The 26101-nt window shown below is 47.5% G+C and overlaps 1 protein-coding gene across 5 annotated transcripts in view; it reads right to left on the bottom strand.

Annotated features, from left to right (window-relative positions):
• PHKA1 (phosphorylase kinase regulatory subunit alpha 1) overlaps positions 1-26101 on the bottom strand; it is a 452411-nt gene that overhangs the window by 302685 nt on the left and 123625 nt on the right. For 3 of the 5 annotated variants that reach the window (XM_069748675.1, XM_069748673.1, XM_069748677.1), the window contains one exon: positions 6194-6328. The exons of the other annotated variants lie outside the window; for them this stretch is intronic. In XM_069748675.1, the coding sequence (XP_069604776.1) occupies positions 6194-6328 (135 nt within the window). The remainder of the gene's footprint in view (positions 1-6193; positions 6329-26101) is intronic. 5 annotated transcript variants of the gene reach the window in all.

Consider the following 26101-nt stretch of genomic DNA (forward strand, 5'->3'; position numbering starts at 1 on the left):
GGGATAAGTGTGGTGGTGAGGTTGGGGAGGAGGTGGGATGGGGTCGAGCGCACAGGTAGGGAGGTGCGATTTGGAGAGGAGACAATTAAGCCCCCATTCAGTGATGTTGGATAGGGAGGTTATGGGGTTTGGGCATTGGTCTGGTATACAAAGGGGTTGTGGTGGTTGAACAATAAAGAATTGCCTTGTCTGGTCGATCTTATTTTTAACCCCTTCATGACCCAGCCTATTTTGACCTTAATGACCTGGCCGTTTTTTGCAATTCTGACCAGTGTCCCTTTATGAGGTAATAACTCAGGAACGCTTCAACGGATCCTAGCGGTTCTGAGATTGTTTTTTCGTGACATATTGGGCTTCATGTTAGTGGTAAATTTAGGTCAATAAATTATGCGTTTATTTGTGATAAAAACGGAAATTTGGCGAAAATTTTGAAAATTTCGCAATTTTCACAATTTGAATTTTTATTCTGTTAAACCAGAGAGTTATGTGACACAAAATAGTTAATAAACAACATTTCCCACATGTCTACTTTACATCAGCACAATTTTGGAAACAAATTTTTGTTTTGCTAGGAAGTTATAAGGGTTAAAATTTGACCAGCGATTTCTCATTTTTACAACGAAATTTACAAAACCATTTTTTTTAGGGACCACCTCACATTTGAAGTCAGTTTACGGGGTCTATATGGCTGAAAATACCCAAAAGTGACACCATTCTAAAAACTGCACCCCTCAAGGTGCACAAAACCACATTCAAGAAGTTTATTAACCCTTCAGGTGCTTCACAGCAGCAGAAGCAACATGGAAGGAAAAAATGAACATTTAACTTTTTAGTCACAAAAATTATCTTTTAGCAACAATTTTTTTGATTTCACAATGGTAAAAGGAGAAACTGAACCACGAAAGTTGTTGTCCAATTTGTCCTGAGTACGCTGATACCTCATATGTAGGGGTAAACCACTGTTTGGGCGCACGGCAGGGCTTGGAAGGGAAGGAGCGCCATTTGACTTTTTGAATGAAAAATTGGCTCCACTCTTTAGCGGACACCATGTCACGTTTGGAGAGCCCCCGTGTGCCTAAAAATTGGAGCTCCCCCACAAGTGACCCCATTTTGGAAACTAGACACCCCAAGGAACTTATCTAGATGCATAGTGAGCACTTTGAACCCCCAGGTGCTTCACAAATTGATCTGTAAAAATGAAAAAGTACTTTTTTTTTTCACAAAAAATTTATTTTCGCCTCAATTTTTTCATTTTCTCATGGGCAATAGGATAAAATGGATCCTAAAATTTGTTGGGCAATTTCTCTCGAGTACGCTGATACCTCATATGTGGGGGTAAACCACTGTTTGGTCACACGGCAGGGCTCGGAAGGGAAGGGGCGCCATTTGACTTTTTGAATGGAAAATTAGCTCCAATTGTTAGCGGACACCATGTCGCGTTTGGAGAGCCCCTGTGTGCCTAAACATTGGAGCTCCCCCACAAGTGACCATATATTGGAAACTAGACCCCCCAAGGAACTTATCTAGATGCATATTGAGCACTTTAATCCCCCAGGTGCTTCACAGAAGTTTATAACGCAGAGCCATGAAAATAAAAAATAACCTTTTCTTTCCTCAAAAATGATTTTTTAGCCTGGAATTTCCTATTTTGCCAAGGGTATTAGGAGAAATTGGACCCCAAATGTTGTTGTCCAGTTTGTCCTGAGTACGCTGATACCCCATATGTGGGGGTAAACCACTGTTTGGGCGCACGGCAGGGCTCGGAAGGGAAGGCACACCATTTGGCTTTTTAAATGGAAAATTAGCTCCAATCATTAGCGGACACCATGTCACGTTTGGAGAGCCCTTGTGTGCCTAAACATTGGAGATCCCCCAGAAATGACCCCATTTTGGAAACTAGACCCCCAAAGGAACTAATCTAGATGTGTGGTGAGGACTTTGAACCCCCAAGTGCTTCACAGAAGTTTATAACGCAGAGCCATGAAAATAAAATAAAAAATTATTTTCTCAAAAATGATCTTTTAGCCTGCAATTTTTTATTTTCACAAGGGTAACAGGAGAAATTGGACCCCAGTAATTGTTGCGCAGTTTATCCTAAGTATGCTGGTACCCCATATGTGGGGGTAAACCACTGTTTGGGCACACGTCGGGGCTCGGAAGTGAGGGAGCACCATTTGACTTTTTGAATACAAGATTGGCTGGAATCAATGGTGGCGCCATGTTGCGTTTGGAGACCCCTGATGTGCCTAAACAGTGAAAACCCCTCAATTCTACCTCCAACACTAACCCCAACACACCCCTAACCCTAATCCCAACTGTAGCCATAACCCTAATCACAACCCTAACCGCAACACACCCCTAACCCTAACCACAACCCTAATTCCAACCCTAACCCTAAGGCTATGTGCCCACGTTGCGGATTCGTGTGAGATTTTTCAGCATCATTTTTTGAAAAATCCGCGGGTAAAAGGCACTGCGTTTCACCTGCGGATTTACCGTGGATTTCCAGTGTTTTTTGTGCGGATTTCACCTGCGGATTCCTATTGAGGAACAGGTGTAAAACGCCGCGGAATACGCACAAAGAATTGACATGCTGCGGAAAATACAACGCAGCGTTTCCGCGTGGTATTTTCCGCACCATGGGCACAGCGGATTTGGTTTTCCATAGGTTTACTTGGTACTGTAAACCTGATGGAACACTGCTGCGAATCCTCAGCGGCCAATCCGCTGCTGATCCGCAGCCAAATCCGCACCGTGTGCACATGGCCTAATTCTAAAGGTATGTGCACACGCTGCGGAAAACGCTGCGGATCCACAGCAGTTTCCCATGAGTTTACAGTTCAATGTAAACCTATGGAAAACAAAAATCGCTGTACACATGCTGCAGAAAAACTGCACGGAAACGCAGCGGTTTACATTCCGCAGCATGTCGCTTCTTTCTGCGGATTCCACAGCGGTTTTACAACTGCTCCAATAGAAAATCGCAGTTGAAAAACTGCAGTGAAATGCGCAGAAAATCCGCGGTAAATCTGCCATAAATCCGCAGTGGTTTAGCAATGCGGATTTATCAAATCCGCAGCGAAAAATCCGCAGAGGACCAGAATAGGTTTGCACATACCGAAACCCTAACCCTAGTTCTTACTCCAACCTTAGTGGAAGAAAAAAAAAAAAAATCTTTATTTTATTATTGTCCCTACCTATGGGGGTGACAAAGGGGGGGGGGGGTCATTCAGTATTTTTTTTATTTTGATCACTGCGATAGGTTTATCGGGGGGGTTATTGGAGCACGGGGGTGAGCGGACAAGAGCACGGGGGGAGCGGACAGGAGGACGGAGGGGAGCGGAGCAGTGTAAAGGACAGATCGGAGGGCTGGGGGGGGGGGGGCGATCGGTGGGGTGGGGTTGGGTTCACATCAGTGTTTCCTGCCATGGCCGATGGTATTGCAGCATCGGCCATGGCTGGATTGTAATATTTCACCAGTTATAATAGGTGAAATATTACAAATCGCTCTGATTGGCAGTTTCACTTTCAACAGCCAATCAGAGCGATCGTAGCCACGGGGGGATGAAGCCACCCCCCCTGGGCTAAACTACCACTCTCCCTGTCCCTGCAGATCGGGTGAAATGGGAGTTAACCCTTTCACCGGATCTGCAGGGACGCGATCATTCTGTGACACAGCATATGCGTCACAGGTCGGAATGGCACCGACTTTCATGACGCATACGCTGTGTCACAGGTCGGGAAGGGGTTAAAGTGTGTGGCAAAGTCCTCAGCAGAGATGAGAGAGGTTGGAGGGGGCAGTGGGGGGCGGAGGAGGGAGTAAGGTTTTGAATAACTGTTTGGGGTTGTAGGATAGGGAAGATACGAAGGTTGTGAAGTAGGCCTGTTTAGCAGAGGTGAGTGCAGATTTAAAAGCGAGTGTTGCTTGTTTGAATACAATGAAGTCATCTTGCGAGTGTGTTTTCTTCCAACGCCGCTCCGCAACCCTGGACACTTGCCGGAGCTTTTTGGTGGTGTTATTGTGCCAAGGTTGTCTATTGATACGTCGCACTCTGCCATGGACGAGAGGGGCAACCGTGTCAATAGCTGATGCGAGAGTGGCATTGTAGAAAGCAGTGGCAGTGTCTGTGTCGTGGAGTGAGGATATGGATGCCAGTGGTAGGATGGAGTCAGAGTGTGTGGGTGTCTAGGTGTGCAAGGTTTCTGCGTGGGTGCGCATGTTGCTGGACATGGATGACTGGTGAGGAAGACAGGGATGAGAAGGTGAGCAGATGGTGGTCGGATAGAGGGAGAGGAGGTGAAGTTAGATAGAGAGCAGAGACGGGTGAATACAAGGTCTAGTGTATGCCCATCCGTGTGGGTGGCTGCGGAGGACCACTGAGTAAGTCCAAAGGATGAGGTAAGGAACAGAAGTTTGGAGGCTGTTGACTGAAGGGTATCAATGGGGATGTTGAAGTCACCCATGATGATGGTGGGAATGTCAGCAGAGAGAAAGTGAAGAAGCCAGGTGGAGAATTGGTCAATAAAGGCAGTGGCCGGGCCCGGAGGTCGGTATATGATGGCCACTTGGAGGTTGGAGGGTGAGTAGATGCGGACAGAATGGACTTCAAAAGAGGGGAGGATAAGGGAGGGAAGAGGTGGGATTGGGTTAAAGGTGCAGTTTGAAGAAAGGAGAAGACCCACTCCTCCACTATGTTTGTTGCCGGGTCGAGGGGTGTGGGTGAAGTGGAGGCCTCCGTAACACAGCGCAGCAGGGGAGGCGGTGTCAGAGGGTGTTAGCCATGTTTCTGTGAGGCCAAGGAAGGCAAGGTTGCGGGAGAGAAAAAGGTCGTGAATCACATGAAGCTTATTGCAGATTGAGCGGGCATTCCAGAGTGCTCCAGAGAGAGGGAGCAGGGGGGTGGGCGTCAGGGGCACGGGTTTTATGTTGGAAAGATTGCAGAAGTTCATGTTGGATAGGGAGTGATAGGAGGGAGTAGTAATGGAAGGTATGAGATGTGGGGGTCCAGGGATGGGAGATATGTCTCCAGCAGTGAGGGGAAGCAGAGAGAGAGACAGAGCAGGTGGGAGAAAGAGAGTGGCCGACTTGTTTTGTGTGTTTGTGGGACAGATTTGAGGTTGAGGAGCAGTCAGCAGATGACAGGTGGGGAGGTAAGAGGGAGGGGGAGATGATTACTAGGTTAGAGAGTGCTGGGATTTGTGATCGCGAAGGAGAGAGAGGACTAGTGGAGCAAACACTGTAGGGGCATAGGTAAACATGGCGAAGAAGTAAGATGGGTTAATAGAAAAGCTAGATCCAAGTAAAAAGAAGTGCTTACTCAGAAGACGCACCCAGAAGAAACAGAACATAGAGTGGAGTCCTGACTCCTGCCGCGACTAACTGCCGTTGAAATAACTGCGGCGTCTGTATGCTTAGCTGCCGTGATACTTTGCTGCAGGGATGCGCATGCCTGACCCCACACGCGTGTCCCCCTTAAGATGCTACTAAATTTATAGGACTGACTAAAGGATCAGGTGAGAGGGATTGTGGGTCCTTATTTGGGATAAATTAGCAATTGGCCAACACCCCAGGGGAGGTTACATGATCAAAGGCACTAGACCTGGCTGCAAACATATGCTCTAACACCTTGAACACGATAATATCTCCTGTGACCCCAGCATGGATGGACAGCAGTAAGTAATACAATGCAACAAATGAATTTAGCAAACATTCAACAGGCACATTAAAGGGGAAGGTGCAGGATGATAGGCGGCAGATAACAGCGAGTAGTAGAGATATTACACTGTACATGTGGGGGTGCTGTGGGAGGATTCGCTATGGGGATTCATACTGTGTGCGGGGCACTGTGGGGACCTCATACAGAGTTACTGGCTCTGTGCCAGTATTATACTGTACTGGGGGCACTGCGGGGATATTACACTGTACATGTGGGGGTGCTGTGGGAGGATTCGCTGTGGGGTTTCATACTTTCATACTGTGAGTCGGTCATCATACTCTACGGGGGCCATGGAAGGAGTATTGTATTGGGGAAGACACTGAACGGTTTCATTATGGGCAAAATGTCAAAGTGATACAGGTATACCCTTCTGTAACAGCGACTATGCGCCAAGACCCTCTGCTTTTTTTTTTTTTTTTGATGAAGGAGGATTAATCAGGACTTTAGTCCCCAGGAAGCCTGACAGATACACTTACCGAGACGGGCATATATGTGACTGAGGATCCTGGCCGGCTGCACTCTGATGGGGTGCACGTCAGCCACGGCCTCCACCTCTATACCATGCTTGTGAAGGATTTCTCTGATCTCCTCAGTCTCTGCTAGGATGCAAACTGTGAAGACACGGAGCCCGCATTAGTTACAAAGGATTCTGCCAGAGCAATGCTGAGAAAAGCACTTTACACGCGGACGTCACACAGCTGCTCTGCTCTGTTTTCTAAATGTTGACATTCCAAAAACCAGTAATAAACACACTTATTAGTCCTGACATTAACGAGAACGTGTTGGTACAAGTGTTTAGTCAGATTTGTTACTTGGTTCATGGTGCTCATAATGAGCTCTTTATTTTCCTCCTTATATAGCGCCACTAATCCACAGCACTTTACAGAGATCATCATCGCTGTCCCCATCGGGGCTCACATTCTACACTCACAAACAGCCTTTAGGGCGTGAGAGGAAACTTAAATATGGAGCACATGCAAACTCTGCAGATGGCTTCCATAGTGGGATTCGAACCCAGCGCTGTAAAGCAATAGTGCTAAACACTGAGACACCATTTACTATTCCTTTATATTTCACAAACATAAACAAATACTTGTCACAGACCTGTTGAAGCGCTCGAGCAGCGTGAAACGGCCATCGTATTACCTGCACACTTATCTGTAAATATGCACCCCCGAGCCGTGAAGAATATGCATCAATAAAGTATTACCTGCCATCAAGACTGGTGAGTGCTGCCGCTTCTTTTTCGGTTTGGATTGTCACATGACTTTGCTAACCACATTTGAGGGTATCTGCACAGTTCCTCATTTTCAACCCGCCTCAAAAAATGAACGTGGGCTGTACTATATACTACGTGGGTTGTGTTATATACTAGGTGGACAGTGCTATATACTTCGTGGGATGCGCTATATACTATGTGGCTGTGCTATATACTATGTGGCTGTGCTATATACTACGTGGCTGTGCTATATACTACGTGGCTGTGCTATATACTACGTGGGCTATGTTTTACACTGCGCTGTGCTATATACTAGTACATGGGTTGTGTTATATATACTACGTGGGCTGTGCTGTAAACTACGTGGGCTGTGCTATATACTACATGAGCTGTGCTGTATACTACGTGGGCTGTGCTGTATACTACGTGGGCTGTGCTGTATACTACGTGGGCTGTGCTGTATACTGCGTGGGCTGTGCTATATACTATGTGGGCTGTGTATATACTGCGTGGCTGTGCTATATACTAGTATGTGGGCTTTGTTATATACTACATGGCTGAGCTATATACTAGTGTCAAGGTGAAAATATATATCTTTATACTCTTTTGTACTTTTATATATTCTTATGCTGTGAAACAATAAGTTTTTCCCCTTTATGCTTGCTAATGCAAATGTAACTGTATTTAACCCCTTCCCGACCTTTGACGCATACGCTGCGTCATGAAAGTCGGCGCCATTCCGACCCATGACGCAGCATATGCGTCATGGAAAGATCGCGTCCCTGCAGATCGGGTGAAAGGGTTAACTCCCATTTCACGCGATCTGCAGGGACAGGGGGAGTGGTAGTTTAGCCCAGGGGGGGGTGGCTTCACCCCCCCGTGGCTACGATCGCTCTGATTGGCTGTTGAAAGTGAAACTGCCGATCAGAGCGATTTGTAATATTTCACCTAAAAAAATGGTGAAATATTACAATCCAGCCATGGCCGATGCTGCAATATCATCGGCCATGGCTGGACACACTAATGTGCACCCACTCCTCCGATCGCCCCCCCAGCCCCCCGATCTGTGGTCTGCTCCCCTCGGTCCTGTGCTCCGCTCCCCCGTCCTCCTGCCCGCTCCCCCCGTGCTCCAATCACACCCCCCCGTGCTCCAATCAAACCCCCCCGCACTCCGATCCCCCCCCCCCCGCACAGCGACCCCCCCCCCACACAGCGATTCCCCCCCCCGTGCTCCGATCCACCCGCCCGCACAGCGATCCCCCACTCCGTGCTCCAATCCACCCCCCCGTGTTCCGATCCACCCCCCCGTGCTCCGACGCCCCACCCCCCGTGCCCTGATCTCCCCCCCCTTATACTTACCTGGCCTCCCTGGGACCGTCCGTCTTCTTTCCTGGGCGCCGCCATCTTCCAAAATGGCGGGCGCATGTGCAGTGCGCCCGCCGAATCTGCCGGCCGGCAGATTCGTTCTAGAGTGAATTTTGATCACTGAGATATAACCTATCTCAGTGATCAAAATAAAAAAAAAAGTAAATGACCCCCCCCCCCCCCATAGGTAGGGACAATAACAAAATAAATATTTTTTTTTTTTTCCACTAAGGTTGGGGTAAGAACTAGGGTTAGGGTTAGGGGTAGGGTTAGGGTTAGGGTTTCGGTATGTGCACACGTATTCTGGTCCTCTGCGGATTTTTCCGCTGCGGATTTGATAAATCCGCAGTGCTAAACCGCTGCGGATTTATGGCGGATTTACCATGTTTTTTCTGCGCATTTCAATGCGGTTTTACAACAGCGATTTTCTATTTGAGCAGTTGTAAAACCGCTGCGGAATCCGCAGAAAGAAGTGACATGCTGCGGAATGTAAACCGCTGCGTTTCCGTGCAGTTTTTCCGCAGCATGTGTACAGCGATTTTTGTTTCCCATAGGTTTGCATTGAACTGTAAACTCATGGGAAACTGCTGCGGATCCGCAGCGTTTTCCGCAGCGTGTGCACATACCTTTAGAATTAGGCTATGTGCACACGGTGCGGATTGGCCGCTGCGGATCCGCAGCAGTGTTCCATCAGGTTTACAGTACCATGTAAACATATGGAAAGCCAAATCCGCTGTGCCCATGGTGCGGAAAATACCGCGCGGGAACGCTGCGTTGTATTTTCCGCAGCATGTCAATTCTTTGTGCGGATTCCGCAGCGTTTTACACCTGTTCCTCAATAGGAATCCGCAGGTGAAATCCGGACAAAAAACACTGGAAATCCGCAGTAAATCCGCAGGTAAAACGCAGTGCCTTTTACCCGCGGATTTTTCAAAAATGGTGCTGAAAAATCTCATACGAATCCGCAACGTTGGCACATAGCCTTAGGGCTAGGGTTGGGTTGGAATTAGGGTTGTGGTTAGGGGTGTGTTGGGGTTACGGGTGTGTTGGGGTTAGGGTTGTGATTAGGGTTACGGCTACAGTTGGGATAAGGGTTAGGGGTGTGTTGGAGTTAGAATTGAGGGGTTTCCACTGTTTAGGCACATCAGGGGGTCTCCAAACGCAACATGGCGCCACCATTGATTCCAGCCAATCTTGTATTCAAAAAGTCAAATGGTGCTCCCTCACTTCCGAGCCCCGACGTGCACCCAAACAGTGGTTTACCCCCACATATGGGGTACCAGCATACTCAGGACAAACTGCGCAACAATTACTGGGGTCCAATTTCTCCTGTTACCCTTGTGAAAATAAAAAAAATGCTTGCTAAAACATCATTTTTGAGGAAAGAAAAATGATTTTTTATTTTCACGGCTCTGCGTTGTAAACGTCTGTGAAGCACTTGGGGGTTCAAAGTGCTCACCACATATCTAGATAAGCTCCTTGGGGGGTCTAGTTTCTAAAATGGGGTCACTTGTGGGGGGTTTCTACTGTTTAGGCACACCAGGGGCTCTGGAAACGCAATGTGACGCCCGCAGAGCATTCCATCAAAGTCTGCATTTCAAAACGTCACTACTTCAATTCCGAGCCCCGGCATGTGCCCAAACAGTAGTTTACCCCCACATATGGGGTATCACCGTACTCAGGAGAAACTGGACAACAAATATTGGGGTCAAATTTCTCCTGTTACCCTTGGGAAAATTAAAAAATTCTGGGCTAAATAATTATTTTTGAGGAAAGAAAACGAATTTATTATTTTCACGGCTCTGCATTATAAACTTCTGTGAAGCACTTGGGGGTTCAAAGTGCTCACCACACATCTAGATAAGTTCCTTTCGGGGTCTAGTTTCCAAAATGGGGTCACTTGTGGGGGGTTTCTACTGTTAAGCCACATCAGGGGCTCTGCAAACGCAACGTGACGCCCACAGAGCATTCCATCAAAGTCTGCATTTCAAAACGTCACTACTTCACTTCCGAGCCTCGGCATGTGCCCAAACAGTGGTTTACCCCCACATATGGGGTATCAGCGTACTCAGGAGAAACTGGACAACAACTTTTGGGGTCAAATTTCTCCTGTTACCCTTGGGAAAATAAAAAATTGCAGGCTAAAAGATCATTTTTGAGAAAATAATTTTTTTTTTTTATTTTCATGGCTCTGCGTTATAAACTTCTGTGAAGCACTTGGGGGTTCAAAGTCCTCACCACACATCTAGATTAGTTCCTTTGGGGGGTCTAGTTTCCAAAATGGGGTCATTTCTGGGGGATCTCCAATGTTTAGGCACACAGGGGCTCTCCAAACGTGACATGGTGTCCGCTAATGATTGGAGCTAATTTTCCATTTAAAAAGCCAAATGGCGTGCCATCCCTTCCGAGCCCTGCCGTGCGCCCAAACAGTGGTTTACCCCCACATATGGGGTATCAGCGTACTCAGGACAAACTGTACAACAATATTTGTGGTCCAATTTCTCCTATTATCCTTGGCAAAATAGGAAATTCCAGGCAAAAAAATCATTTTTGGAGGAAAGAAAAATTATTTTTTATTTTCATGGCTCTGCGTTATAAACTTCTGTGAAGCACCTGGGGGTTTAAAGTGCTCAATATGCATCTAGATAAGTTCCTTGGGGGGTCTAGTTTCCAAAATGGGGTCACTTGTGGGGGAGCTCCAATGCATAGGCACACAGGGGCTCTCCAAATGCGACATGGTGTCCGCTAACAATTGGAGCTAATTTTCCATTCAAAAAGTCAAATGGCGCGCCTTCCCTTCCGAGCCCTGCCGTGTGCCCAAACAGTGGTTTACCCCCACATATGAGGTATCGGCGTACTCGGGAGAAATTGCCCAACACATTTTAGGATCCATTTTCTCCTGTTGCCCATGTGAAAATGAAGAAATTGAGGCTAAAAGAATTTTTTTGTGAAAAAAAAGTACTTTTTCATTTTTACGGATCAATTTGTGAAGCACCTGGGGGTTCAAAGTGCTCACTATGCATCTAGATAAGTTCCTTGGGGCATCTAGTTTCCAAAATGGGGTCACTTGTGGGGGAGCGCTAATGTTTAGGCACACAGGAGCTCTCCAAACGCGACATGGTGTCCGCTAACGATGGAAATAATTTTTCATTCAAAAAGTCAAATGGCGCTCCTTCCCTTCCGAGCCTTACCATGTGCCCAAACAGTGGTTTACCCCCACATATGAGGTATCGGCGTACTCGGGAGAAATTGCCCAACACATTTTAGGATCCATTTTATCCTGTTGCCCATGTAAAAATGAAAAAATTGAGGCTAAAAGAATTTTTTTGTGAAAAAAAAGTACTTTTTCATTTTTACGGATCAATTTGTGAAGCACCTGGGGGTTCAAAGTGCTCACTATGCATCTAGATAAGTTCCTTGGGGTGTCTAGTTTCCAAAATGGGGTCACTTGTGGGGGAGCTCCAATTTTTAGGCACACGGGGGCTCTCCAAACGTGACATGGTGTCCGCTAAAGAGTGGAGCCAATTTTTGATTCAAAAAGTCAAATGGCACTCCTTCCCTTCCAAGCCCTGCCGTGCGCCCAAACAGTGGTTTACCCCCACATATGAGGTATCAGCGTACTCAGGACAAATTGGACAACAACTTTCGTCGTTCAGTTTCTCCTTTTACCATTGGGAAAATAAAAAAATTGTTGCTAAAAGATAATTTTTGTGACTAAAAAGTTAAATGTTCATTTTTTCCTTCCATGTTGCTTCTGCTGCTGTGAAGCACCTGAAGGGTTAATAAACTTCTTGAATGTGGTTTTGAGTACCTTGAGGGGTGCAGTTTTTAGAATGGTGTCACTTTTGGGTATTTTCAGCCATATAGACCCCTCAAACTGACTTCAAATGTGAGGTGGTCCCTAAAAAAAATGGTTTTGTAAATTTCGTTGTAAAAATGACAAATCGCTGGTCAAATTTTAACCCTTATAACTTCCTAACAAAAAAAAATTTTGTTTCCAAAATTGTGCTGATGTAAAGTAAACATGTGGGAAATGTTATTTATTAACTATTTTGTGTCACATATCTCTCTGGTTTAACAGAATAAAAATTCAAAATGTGAAAATTGCGAAATTTTCAAAATTTTCGCCAAATTTCTGTTTTTATCACAAATAAACGCAGAATTTATTGACCTAAATTTACCACTAACATGAAGCCCAATATGTCACGAAAAAACAATCTCAGAACCGCTAGGATCCGTTGAAGCGTTCCTGAGTTATTACCTCATAAAGGGACACTGGTCAGAATTGCAAAAAACGGCAAGGTCTTTAAGGTCAAAATAGGCTGGGTCATGAAGGGGTTAACATGGCTGCCAGTATTCACCTTTGCCCTAATTCTGCTTCTGCTAAAGAAGCAAGTTTCACATTCCAGAAGCTAAGTATCATTTTTGTTGAAGTCGAAACTTAAAGTGCCGTGGAGACAGGAGGATCCATCAGATGACGTCAGGACCAACCAGAAAGACTGAATACTAGATATATTGCTTAAACCCCGCTTAACCCCGCCCTCTGCACACCTTCCCCCAATAGATCATATAATGTTGTGTATCAGGAAATAAAGTCAGTTGCTGTGACGTTGCTAGACCTTGTAGACACACGAGCATGCAATGAGTTTGAACCAGCCTTTGTCTGACTCATTCTTATCCGGTACCAATGCTCTTATTCTGATTTGGAATGACTGGTGAAGGAAGGGTATTGTTGTGGCGACCCCGACACTAGTACGTGGGCTGTATTATATACTATGTGGGCTGTGCCGTATACTATGCGGGCTGTGGTGTATACTATGTGGGCTGTGCTATATACTACGTGGGCTGTGCTATATACTAGGTGGACTGTGCTATATACTACGTGGGCTGTGTTATATACTGCGTGGCTGTGCTATATACTAGTACATGGGTTGTGTAATATACTAGGTGGCTGTGCTGTAAACTACGTGGGCTGTGCTGTAAACTACGTGGGCTGTGCTGTAAGCTAGGTGGGCTGTGTTGTATACTGTGTGGGCTGTGCTATATACTACGTGGGCTGTGTATATACTACGTGGCTGTGCTATATACTAGCCTGTGGGCTATGTTATATACTACATGGCTGTGCTATATACTAGTATGTGGGCTGTATTATATACTATGTGGCCTGTGCCGTATACTTTGTGAGCTGTGTTGTATACTGCATGAGCTGTGCTATATACTACGTGGGTTGTGTTATATACTAGGTGGGCTGTGCTATATACTACATGGCTGTGCAATATGCTACGTGGGCTATGTTATATACTGCGTGGCTGTGCTATAAACTAGTACATGGGTTGTGTTATATACTAGGTGGGCTGTGCTGTAAACTACGTGGGCTGTGCTGTAAACTACGTGGGCTGTGCTGTAAACTATGTGGGCTGTGCTGTAAACTACGTGGGCTGTGCTGTAAACTACGTGGGCTGTGCTGTAAACTACGTGGGCTGTGCTGTAAACTACGTGGGCTGTGCTGTAAACTACGTGGGCTGTGCTGTAAACTACGTGGGCTGTGCTGTAAACTACGTGGGCTGTGCTGCAAACTACGTGGGCTGTGCAGCAAACTACGTGGGTGGTGTTGTATGCTATGCGGGCTGTGCTATATACTACATGGGCTGTGTATATACTTTGTGGCTGTGCTATATACTAGTATGTGGGCTGTTATATACTAAGTGGCTGTGCTATATACTACAGGGGTATATTATATTCTATAGGGGAGGCTGTGTTATATACTATGTGGCTGTGCTATATACTATGGGGGTATATTATATTCTATCGGGGAGGCTGTGTTATATATTATGGGGTGTAGCATGGCTAAAGGGTGTGTAGTCGACGGGAGGTATGTGCCACATAAGTGCCTTGTTGCTGTAATGTAGCCCGGAGTACTTCTTTGTTGCACATAACCATGTATATATCTGTTTCAGAACCTGTGGTGATTTCAGACCACATGGCTAATCATGTGATGGGTTACTGGGTGTGGTTAGCTCTATATAAGACAGGCTAATGCTTTACACAGCAGATATGTGTGGAGGTGAAACCCTCCTAAGTGTGTTAAGGCTTCAGGACTGAGCCTGATGGACTGGACACTTGTTTTTCTTTTCCTGAGCTAAAGGCTATTTTTTTTCTGTTATTTTTGCCATGTGGTTTATGAAGTAATAAACCCTGTGAACTTTTAAAGGAACGTGCCTCCTGAGTGTCAGCCGTCGCACCTGAGTGAGTGAAATCCCTACAATTGGTGGTAGACGTGCGGGCAGCGTTCCCAGCGGAGACGAAGAGTCTGTTATTGGATGTCCTGGGTCAAGTCTGTTGTAAACCAGCAAGCATTGCCGAGGAAAATGGAGGACCTGCTGAAACACTTGCTCCAGTCGCAGCAAGAGAGCAACAGGCTGTTGATGCAGCAGATTCAACAGAACCAGCAGGAGCAACGGCAGCAGATGCAACAGAACCAGCAGGAGCAACGGCAGCAGATGCAGCTTCTGGCAACCGCCATCCAGGGCCAGATGAGCGCCCCAACCCCAGGTCTGGCTGATGACACCCACGTCCGGAAGACGGTAAGATGCGCATTGCAGAAAATGACTCCCGGGGATGATGTTGAGGCCTTCCTGACGGTGTTTGAGAGGGTCGCTGAGTGGGAAAAACTTCCGCCAGAGCAGTGGGCAGAGGTACTGGCGCCATACCTGGCGGGAGAACCCCAGAAGGCGTACTATGATTTGACCTTGCAGGATGCCAAAGAGTATCACAAATTGAAAGTTGAGAGTCTCGCACGTTTGGGGGTGACACTGTCAGGGCACAGCGAGTTCACTGCTGGGCCTATCACCGGGACAAACCGCCTCGCTCTCAAATGTTTTACCTGTTGCACCTGGTCCAGAAATGGCTGCAGCTAGAGTCGTGTACACCTGCACAGATGGTGGAACGAGTGATGATGGATCGGTTTGTGCATTCCCTCCCGAGGTCCATACAGACTTGGGTTGCCCAGGGTGATCCCCAGAATGCCGACGAGCTGATCGGACTGGTTGAGAGGTACCAAGGGTTGGAAGGCTCCTCCGGGAGGCAACCCATGCCGTACTGGGGGTCCCAGAAGGGAGCTGAGTCCCAAACAGGGGTGGCGCGTCCAAGGTCACAAAGGGCGGGGGAGGTGGTGCCCAAGGTCCCTACGGGTGATATTATTTGTTGGAGGTGCCACGGGCCAGGACATATAGCTGCCCGTTGTTTCCAGACCACTGAGCAGATGGACTGCAGCACGGGACGCCGTTGTTCATACTATGCGTATCCAGCCTGCAGTGTGAACTCTCCGCCCAACGAGGGACCTCAAGCGTGTCCCGTAAAGGTGAACGGTCGAGCAGTAACGGCACTGTTAGACTCAGGGAGCCTAGTGACCCTGGTGAGGGCCACTTTTCTTCTCCACCTGCTCCCGGGAAAGAAGGTCGGAGTGCGGTGCATACATGGTGATGCAAAGGACTACCCTTTGGCCAGGGTGGACATTGAAACGGCATGTGGCACTGAGTCCCACATAGTCGGCGTCGTGCAGGACTTGTTGCACCCTATAATTATTGGCCGGGATTTCTGTTTTGGGATTTGTGGGGAAAAGGTTCTGAGCTCCCTAGCAAGAGTAGGGAACCAATGAACCCTGGAAGGGTGTCGCCACACCCGGAGTCAGACAGGTTTCCTTTTTGTGTTCTGGTGGGGGATGAGGAGGAAGTGTCCCCTGCATCTGACATTCTGGAGTTTGAGGTAACCGGTGGAAATTTTGGGACTGCCCAACATAGGGACCCCACTCTGAGGGAAGCCTTTAATAATGTCACAGTTATTGATGGGGTGGTACAGGAGCCGGGGACAGACACAAGATTTCCCCATTTTCTGATGAGTGGGGAGTTGTTGTACCGGGTCACGAAAATAAGGGAGGAGTTGGTAGAGCAGTTGGTAGTGCTGGGTCCATATAGACGGAAGGTGTTGGACATGGCCCATTCACACATCTTGGGTGGACACCTAGGGGTGGAAAAAACACAGGAACGGGTTGTGCAGAGGTTCGATTGGCCTGGGTGTCACTGGGAAATAGTGAACTATTGCAGGTCCTGCCCTACATGTCAGCTAACTGCTCCCACTGCTCATTTCCGGAACCCTCTTGTGCCACTGCCCGTTATTGAGGTGCCGTTCGAGAGAATTGCCATGGACTTGGTTGGTCCCTTAGTTAAATCAGCCCGGGGCCATCAGTATATATTAGTCATCCTGGACTATGCCACTCGCTATCCTGAGGCAATTCCCTTGAGAAATTCTTCCTCGAAGAGTATAGCCCGCGAGTTGGTCCATGTCTTTTCTCGGACAGGTCTGCCGAAGGAGATCATGACTGACCAGGGGACACCTTTCATGAGCAAGGTGATGAGGGAGTTATGCAAAGCCCTGAAAATCTCCCAGTTGAGGACCTCGGTGTACCATCCCCAGTCAGATAGCCTTGTTGAGAGATTTAACAAGACACTGCAGAGCATGCTGAGAAAAGCTATAGAGAAAGATGGTAGAGACTGGGATTGTCTCTTACCCTATCTGATATTTTCCATTCGTGAAGTTCCACAGGCCTCCACAGGGTTCTTACCGTTTGACCTTCTATATGGCCAACATCCGCGAGGACTCCTGGATATAGCCAAGGAAACCTGGGAAGCCGAAGTCACGCCCCACAGAAGCGTCATTGAGCATGTGGCCCTGATGCAGCAGAGGATTGCAAAGGTGATGCCTATTGTGAAAGAACACCTCCTCCAGGCACAAGAAGCTCAGGCCAGAGTCTACAACCGATCTGCAAGAGTGAGGCAGTTCAATCCGGGAGACCGAGTTCTTGTGTTAGTTCCAACGGTGGAAAGCAAGTTCTTGGCCAAACGGCAAGGGCCATATGAGGTTGTCGAGAAACTTGGTGAAGTAAATTATAAAATTCACCAACCAGGAAGACGGAAACCATTCCAAGTATACCATGTCAACCTCATCAAGCCGTGGCAAGATAGAGAGCCGACAGTAACTCAATCGTTGTTAAGCAACCCAGAAGGTGAGGTTGGAGCGGTTACTATAGCGGAGACGCTATCGAAGACCCAGAAACAGCAGTGCCGGGAGTTACTCCAGAAAAACAGGGACCTGTTTTCAGAGTTGCCGGGACACACAAAGGTCATAGAGCACGAGGTCCTAACAGAGCCACATGTGCGGGTGAACGTTAAGCCCTATCGTATTCCTGAGGATCGTCGAGAAGTTATCTCCAAGGAAGTGGAGCGTATGTTGAAGCTTGGAGTCATTGAGGAATCCAAGAGCGGTTGGTCGAGCCCAATTGTCCTGGTCCCAAAACCTGATGGAGGTTTTGCAACGACTATCAGAATTTGAATGAGGTCTCCAAGTTTGACGCTTATCCCATGCCCCGCGTTGATGAGCTCATCGAAAGGCTTGGGCACGCCAGATATATATCCACCTTGGATTTGACAAAGGGGTATTGGCAGATCCCCATGGCACTGGAAGCCAAGGAGAAGACGGCCTTTTCGACACCTGATGGATGCTTCCAGTATGTCCGGATGCCGTTTGGCCTACAGGGAGCTCCGGTGACCTTCCAGAGGGCTATGGCTAGAGTCCTTGCACCCCATAAGTCCTACGCTGCTGCGTACCTAGATGATATCGTCATCTTTAGCCCAGACTGGGAGAGTCATCTGGAGAAAGTCCAAGCGGTGTTTGATGCTCTAAGAGAGGCGGGGTTTACAATAAACCCGAAGAAGTGTGCCTTGGGTAAGGAAGAAGCTAAATACCTAGGCTATATAGTGGGTCGTGGAGAAATAAAGCCCCAAATCAGGAAAGTGGAGGCAATCCAAACATGGCCGAAACCACTCTCCAAAAAGCAAGTTAAAGCCTTTCTGGGAATCGTGGGATATTACAGGAGGTTCATCCCGAACTTCGCAACAGTGGCTGCGCCTCTGACTGATCTGCTAAAGGGGACAAAATCAGTGATGGTGAAATGGTCCGAAGAGACAGAGTCAGCCTTCCAAGAGTTGAAAGGGGATCTATGTAAGCACCCCGTTCTGATGGCCCCAGACTTCAAGAAGGAATTTATTCTTCAGACAGATGCCTCAGATGTTGGGGTAGGAGCAGTCCTTTCCCAAGAGCTACATGGGGAGGAGCATCCTGTTCTCTATCTGAGTAGAAAGCTGTCCTCATCTGAGAAGAACTACTCAGTAGTGGAAAAAGAGTGTTTGGCCATAAAGTGGGCTGTGGACACATTATGGTACTATCTGCTGGGTCGTAAATTCAGACTAATATCTGACCATGCCCCACTTAGATGGATGAGGGAAACAAAGGGTAGAAATGCTAGGGTCACCCGTTGGTTCTTAGCCCTGCAGGACTTCAGTTTCCATGTGGAACATAGGGCCGGAAAGCTGCACGGTAATGCGGATGCCCTATCAAGAATCCCTTGTTTAGTGGGGGAAAGTGCCAAGCCCCACGGCTTTAGGCAGAGGGGGGAGGTATGTAGCATGGCTAAAGGGTGTGTAGTCGACGGGAGGTATGTGCCACATAAGTGCCTTGTTGCTGTAATGTAGCCCGGAGTATTTCTTTGTTGCACATAACCATGTATATATCTGTTTCAGGACCTGTGGTGATGTCAGGCCACATGGCTAATCATGTGATGGGTTATTGGGTGTGGTTAGCTCTATATAAGACAGGCTAATGCTTTACACAGCAGATATGTGTGGAGGTGAAACCCTCCTAAGTGTGTTAAGGCTTCAGGACTGAGCCTGATGGACTGGACACTTGTTTTTCTTTTCCTGAGCTAAAGGCTATTTGTTTTCTGTTATTTTTGCCATGTGGTTTATGAAGTAATAAACCCTGTGAACTTTTAAAGGAACGTGCCTCCTGAGTGTCAGCCATCGCACCTGAGTGAGTGAAATCCCTACAGGGGGCATATTATTTTCTATGGGGAGGCTGTTTTATATATTATGGGGTATATTATATTCTATGGGGGAGGCTGTGTTATATACTATGTGGCTCTGTTATATACTATGGGTGGTACATAATGCATTATATTCTATGGGGGAGGCTGTGTTATATACTATGGGGGGCTGCATTATATACTATGGGGAGGTGGGCTGTATTACTGTATATACACGAGTATAAGCGGAGAATTTCAGCCCATTTTTTAGGCTGAAATTGCCCCTCTTGACTTATATTCGAGTCATTCCCAGGGGACGGCAGGGGAGGGGGGGCGACAGCTGTCTAATCATACTCTCCTGCTCCTGGCGCGGTCCCTGAACGTCCCTGGTTCTCCGGGCGTCGGCAACTTCTTCCAGCTTTGAGCGGTCACATGATACCGCTCATTACAGTAATGAATATGGACCCGACTCCACTCCCATAGGGGTGGAGCCGCATCTTCATTACTGTAATGAGCGGTACCATGTGACCGCTTAACACAGGAAGACGCTGCCGGCGCCCAGGACCGCGTCAGGAGCAGGTAAGTATAATGAGGGCACTGCGCGATATTCACCTGTCCGCGTTCCAACGCCAGGCTCCGTCTTCCACGTCCTCTGCAGTGACGCTCATGTCAGAGGGCGCGATGATGTGGTTAGTGTGCGCGCCACCCTCTGCCTGAACAATCAGTGCAGAGGATGCAGAAGACACAGGAGCGCCCAGCGGTGAAATGCGGACAGGTGACTATAGCAAGTGTCGGGGGCCCGAGCGATGAAAGGTGTTATTTTTTTATATATTTTTTTAATCGCAGCAACAGCATATGGGGCAAATATCTCTATGTAGCATCTTATGGGGCCGTAATCAGCATTTGTGCAGCATTGTATGGGGCAAATGTCTGTATGGAGAATCATATGGGGCCATAATCAGCATTTGTGCAGCATTATATGGGGCAAATGAGCCTATGGGGCATCTTATGGGGCCATAATCAGCATTTGTGCAGCATTACATGGGAAAAATGAGCCTATGGAGCATCTTATGGGGCCATAATCAGCATTTGTGCAGCATTATATGGTGCAAATGTCTGTACGGAGCATCTTATGGGGCCATAATCAGCATTTGCACAGCATTATATGGTGCAAATGTCTGTATGGAGCTTCTTATGGGGCCATGATCTGCCTTTGTGCAGCATTGTATGGGGCATATTTTAATATGGAGCATCTTATGGGGCCCATCATGAACTGTATGGAGCATTATATGGGGCTCCTGATTCAATATGGTTATTCAAAAACACTTAACCTACTGATGTCTCAATTAATTACTTTTATTGGTATCTATTTTTATTTTTGACATTTACCGATAGCTGCTGCATTTTCCACCCTAGGCTTATACTCGAGTCATTAAGTTTTCCCAGTTCTTTGTAGCAAAATTAGGGGTCTCGGCTTATACTCAGGCCGGCTTATACTCGAGTATATACGGTATATTCTATGGGGGGCTACATTATATTCTGTGAGGGGCTGTGTGGTGAATATACGAGAATATATATAATACAATATATATAATACAAATATATATATATATATGTGTCTGTTTGTGTGCAGTGGACTATTATTGTGTAACTGGCAGCTGCATGTCGCACCCAGGTGTTAATATGTATTTTCCTGGGACAAGTAGACTTCTGTCTTCAATTTCTCCAGGGGGTCCTGCTGCTAGCCAAGAAGAAAAGTAACATTTGTAACATTTGACACCTCGTAGCTCTTGGAAGAGAGATGTTAATTAAAGGGAACCTGTCACCCCGTTTTTTGAGATTGAGCTATAAATACTGTTAAATAGGGCCTGCGCTGTGTGTTCCTATAGTGTATGTAGTGTACCCCGATTCCCCACCTATGCTGAGATATAACTTACCAAAGTCGCCGTTTTCGCCTGTCAATCAGGCTGGTCAGGTCGGGAGGGCGTGGTGACATCGCTGGTTCTTCCTCAGCTTTACGTTGGTGGCGTAGTGGCGTAATGGTGAACAAGCAGCGCGCGATCTGCGCTGTAATCCCTTGCATCGGTGGGGGCGGCCATCTTCCTGGGGCCGCGCGTGCGCAGATCGAGTGCTCTGCTGCACGGGGCTTCAGGAAAATGGCCGCGGGATGCCGCGCGTGCGCATTAGAGATCGCGGCGGCCATTTTCCCAAAGCCGAGTTTGCATCTCGGCTTTGGGAAAATGGCCGCCGCGATCTCTAATGCGCACGCGCGGCATGCCGCGGCCATTTTCCTGAAGCCCCGTGCAGCAGAGCACTCGATCTGCGCACGCGCGGCCCCAGGAAGATGGCCGCCCCCACCGATGCAAGGGATTACAGCGCAGATCGCGCGCTGCTTGTTCACCATTACGCCACTACGCCACCAACGTAAAGCTGAGGAAGAACCAGCGATGTCACCACGCCCTCCCGACCTGACCAGCCTGATTGACAGGCGAAAACGGCGACTTTGGTAAGTTATATCTCAGCATAGGTGGGGAATCGGGGTACACTACATACACTATAGGAACACACAGCGCAGGCCCTATTTAACAGTATTTATAGCTCAATCTCAAAAAACGGGGTGACAGGTTCCCTTTAAGGCCTGATAGTATCTCTGTGAGAACCTTTAAGGTACCTTCACACTAAACGATATCGCTAGCGATCCGTGACGTTGCAGTGTCCTGGCTAGCGATATCGTTCAGTTTGACAGGCAGCAGCGATCAGAATCCTGCTGTGATGTCGTTGGTCGGAGCTAGAAGGCCAGAACTTTATTTGGTCGCTGGCTCTCCCGCTGACATCGCTGAATCGGCGTGTGTGACGCCGATTCAGCGATGTCTTCGCTGGTAACCAGGGTAAACATCGGGTTACTAAGCGCAGGGCTGCGCTTAGTAAGCCGATGTTTACCCTGGTTACCATCCTAAAAGTAAAAAAAACAAACGCTTCATACTTACCTTCCGCTGTCTGTCCTCCGGCGCTGTGCTTTCCTGCACTCACTGTGAGCACAGCGGCCGGAAAGCAGAAGCCAGTACAGAGAAGCAGAGCGCCGGGGACAGACAGCGGAAGGTAAGTATGAAGCGTTTGTTTTTTTTACTTTTAGGATGGTAAACAGGGTAAACATCGGGTTACTAAGCGCGGCCCTGCGCTTAGTAACCCGATGTTTACCCTGGTTACCGGCATCGTTGGTCGCTGGAGAGCGGTCTGTGTGACAGCTCTCCAGCGACCAAACAGTGACGCTGCAGCGATCCGGATCGTTGTCTGGATCGCTGCAGCGTCGTTTAGTGTGAAGGTACCTTTATACAAAGGATCTTAAGAGAAAGTAAGATATTCATTGCGGGACGGGGCCGTGGTCCAATCAATAAACAAGCAATTATGATATTAACCTGAGGGGCTGGTCTAGAAACCTGACCTCCAGACCAAAGCTATAAATTAGACCTGTATACAGAGAAACGTGTTCACATGTGAGGGCAGCCGACGCTGATGTGCTCCACCAACTCCATTCATCCCCTCTCAGGGAGCACAAAGCAAACTACCAGTTAGATGATTTCTGTAAGTTTTCTCCTGTTATTTTATACTGTTTTGCATAAGTTGTATGTCTTTTTATTATCATATTTTTATAACTTTCTGACTGTAAGCACTGAACCCTTTTGTATTAAAGTATAAAACAACAAATTGAACCTTGAATGTTCTAAAAGAATCCATAGCCTAAAGGTACCTTCACACTGAACGATATCGCTAGCGATCCGTGACGTTGCAGCGTCCTGGCTAGCGATATCGTTCAGTTTGACAGGCAGCAGCGATCAGGTTCCTGCTGTGATGTCGTTGGTCGCTGCAGAAAGTCCAGCACTTTATTTCGTCGCTGGACTCCCTGCAGACATCGCTGAATCGGCGTGTGTGACGCCGATTCAGCTATGTCTTCACTGGTAACCAGGGTAAACATCGGGTTACTAAGCGCAGGGCCGCGCTTAGTAACCCGATGTTTACCCTGGTTACCATCGTAAAAGTAAAAAAAACAAACAGTACATACAGTGGGGCAAAAAAGTATTTAGTCAGTCAGCAATAGTGCAAGTTCCACCACTTAAAAAGATGAGAGGCGTCTGTAATTTACATCATAGGTAGACCTCAACTATGGGAGACAAACTGAGAAAAAAAAATCCAGAAAATCACATTGTCTGTTTTTTTTACATTTTATTTGCATATTATGGTGGAAAATAAGTATTTGGTCAGAAACAAACAATCAAGATTTCTGGCTCTCACAGACCTGTAACTTCTTCTTTAAGAGTCTCCTCTTTCCTCCACTCATTACCTGTAGTAATGGCACCTGTTTAAACTTGTTATCAGTATAAAAAGACACCTGTGCACACCCTCAAACAGTCTGACTCCAAACTCCACTATGGTGAAGACCAAAGAGCTGTCAAAGGACACCAGAAATAAAATTGTAGCCCTGCATCAGGCTGGGAAGACTGAATCTGCAATAGCCAACCAGCTTGGAGTGAAGAAATCAACAGTGGGAGCAATAATTAGAAAATGGAAGACATACAAGACCACTGATAATCTCCCTCGATCTGGGGCTCCATGCAAAATCCCACCCCGTGGGGTCAGAATGATCACAAGAACGGTGAGCAAAAATCCCAGAACCACGCGGGGGGACCTAGTGAATGAACTGCAGAGAGCTGGGACCAATGTAACAAGGCCTACCATAAGTAACACACTACGCCACCATGGACTCAGATCCTGCAGTGCCAGACGTGTCCTACTGCTTAAGCCAGTACATGTCCGGGCCCATCTGAAGTTTGCTAGAGAGCATTTGGATGATCCAGAGGAGTTTTTGGAGAATGTCCTATGGTCTAATGAAACCAAACTGGAACTGTTTGGTAGAAACACAACTTGTGTTTGGAGGAAAAAGAATACTGAGTTGCATCCATCAAACACCATACCTACTGTAAAGCATGGTGGTGGAAACATCATGCTTTGGGGTTGTTTCTCTGCAAAGGGGCCAGGACAACTGATCCGGGTACATGAAAGAATGAATGGGGCCATGTATCGTGAGATTTTGAGTGCAAACCTCCCTCCATCAGCAAGGGCATTGAAGATGAAACGTGGCTGGGTCTTTCAACATGACAATGATCCAAAGCACACCGCCAGGGCAACGAAGGAGTGGCTTCGTAAGAAGCATTTCAAGGTCCTGGAGTGGCCTAGCCAGTCTCCAGATCTCAACCCTATAGAAAACCTTTGGAGCGAGTTGAAAGTCCGTGTTGCCAAGCGAAAAGCCCAAAACATCACTGCTCTAGAGGAGATCTGCATGGAGGAATGGGCCAACATACCAACAACAGTGTGTGGCAACCTTGTGAAGACTTACAGAAAACGTTTGACCTCTGTCATTGCCAACAAAGGATATATTACAAAGTATTGAGATGAAATTTTGTTTCTGACCAAATACTTATTTTCCACCATAATATGCAAATAAAATGTTAAAAAAACAGACAATGTGATTTTCTGGATTTTTTTTTCTCAGTTTGTCTCCCATAGTTGAGGTCTACCTATGATGTAAATTACAGACGCCTCTCATCTTTTTAAGTGGTGGAACTTGCACTATTGCTGACTGACTAAATACTTTTTTGCCCCACTGTACTTACCTTCCGCTGTCTGTCCCCGGCGCTGTGCTTCTCTGCACTGTGAGAGTCGGTCAGCCGGAAAGCAAAGCGGTGACGTCACCGCTCTGCTTTCCGGCCGCTGTGCTCACAGTCAGTGCAGGAAAGCACAGCGCCGGGGACAGACAGCGGAAGGTAAGTATGTACTGTTTGTTTTTTTTTACTTTTACGATGGTAACCAGAGTAAACATCGGAGACACGTGTTGGAATGTTGGAGACACGGGGATGAGGGGGGTTGGGGGCAGAATGCTGGAGACACGGGGGGCAGAATGCTGGAGACACGGGGGGGCAGAATGCTGGAGACACGGGGGGGGGCAGGATGCTGGAGACACGGGGGGGCAGAATGCAGGAGACACAGGGGGGGCAGAATGTTGGAGACACGGGGGGCAGAATGTTGGAGACACTGGGGGCAGGACTGGAGACACTGGGGGCAGGACTGGAGACACTGGGGGCAGGACTGGAGACACTGGGGGCAGGACTGGAGACACTGGGGGCAGGACTGGAGACAGATGGGGCAGGGTTGGAGACACGGGGCAGGATTGCAGACATGGGGACATGATTGGAGACATGGGGACATGATTGGAGACATAGGAGGCAGAATGGAGATACGGGCATGATTGGAGACACGGGGCAGGATGAAAGACATGGGGGCATGATTGGAGATATTGGGGGCAGGATTGGAGACAGATGGGGCAGGATTGGAGACAGATGGGGCAGGATCAGAGACAGATCATGCAGGATCAGAGTCAGGTCGTGCAGGATCATGGGGCAGAATGGCTACGATGGAGACAGATGGGGCAGGATGGGGAGATCATATGGGGCAGAATGGATACTCATGAGGCAGGATGGGAGAACATATGGCTGAAGCCAAGAATGAGACACACGGGGCCAGGATGGGGAATATTATTACCATAGGGGCTAATTAAGGGATATTATCACTGCAGAGATGTATTTATTTTATTTTTTGAGTATACTGTTTTAAATGGGGGGGGGTCCCAGTTACTGTGTAGAGTGATACTATGTCGCCTTTTTTTCTTCATGTGGTGTAATGTAGAAATTGGGAAAAATGAAGTAATGTGTTCTGCAAGCGGAGCTCGAGATAACAGTGTTGTTTCCTGCAGAGACGAGCCCTGGCTGGAAGAAGTGATGGCGGTCTGTGCTGGATGAAAGATGAAAAACAAAGATTAAGGACTTCACCTTG

The sequence above is a fragment of the Ranitomeya imitator genome, chromosome 2, assembly GCF_032444005.1.
Source record: "Ranitomeya imitator isolate aRanImi1 chromosome 2, aRanImi1.pri, whole genome shotgun sequence".
In the NCBI taxonomy this organism is placed as follows: Eukaryota; Metazoa; Chordata; class Amphibia; order Anura; family Dendrobatidae; genus Ranitomeya; species Ranitomeya imitator.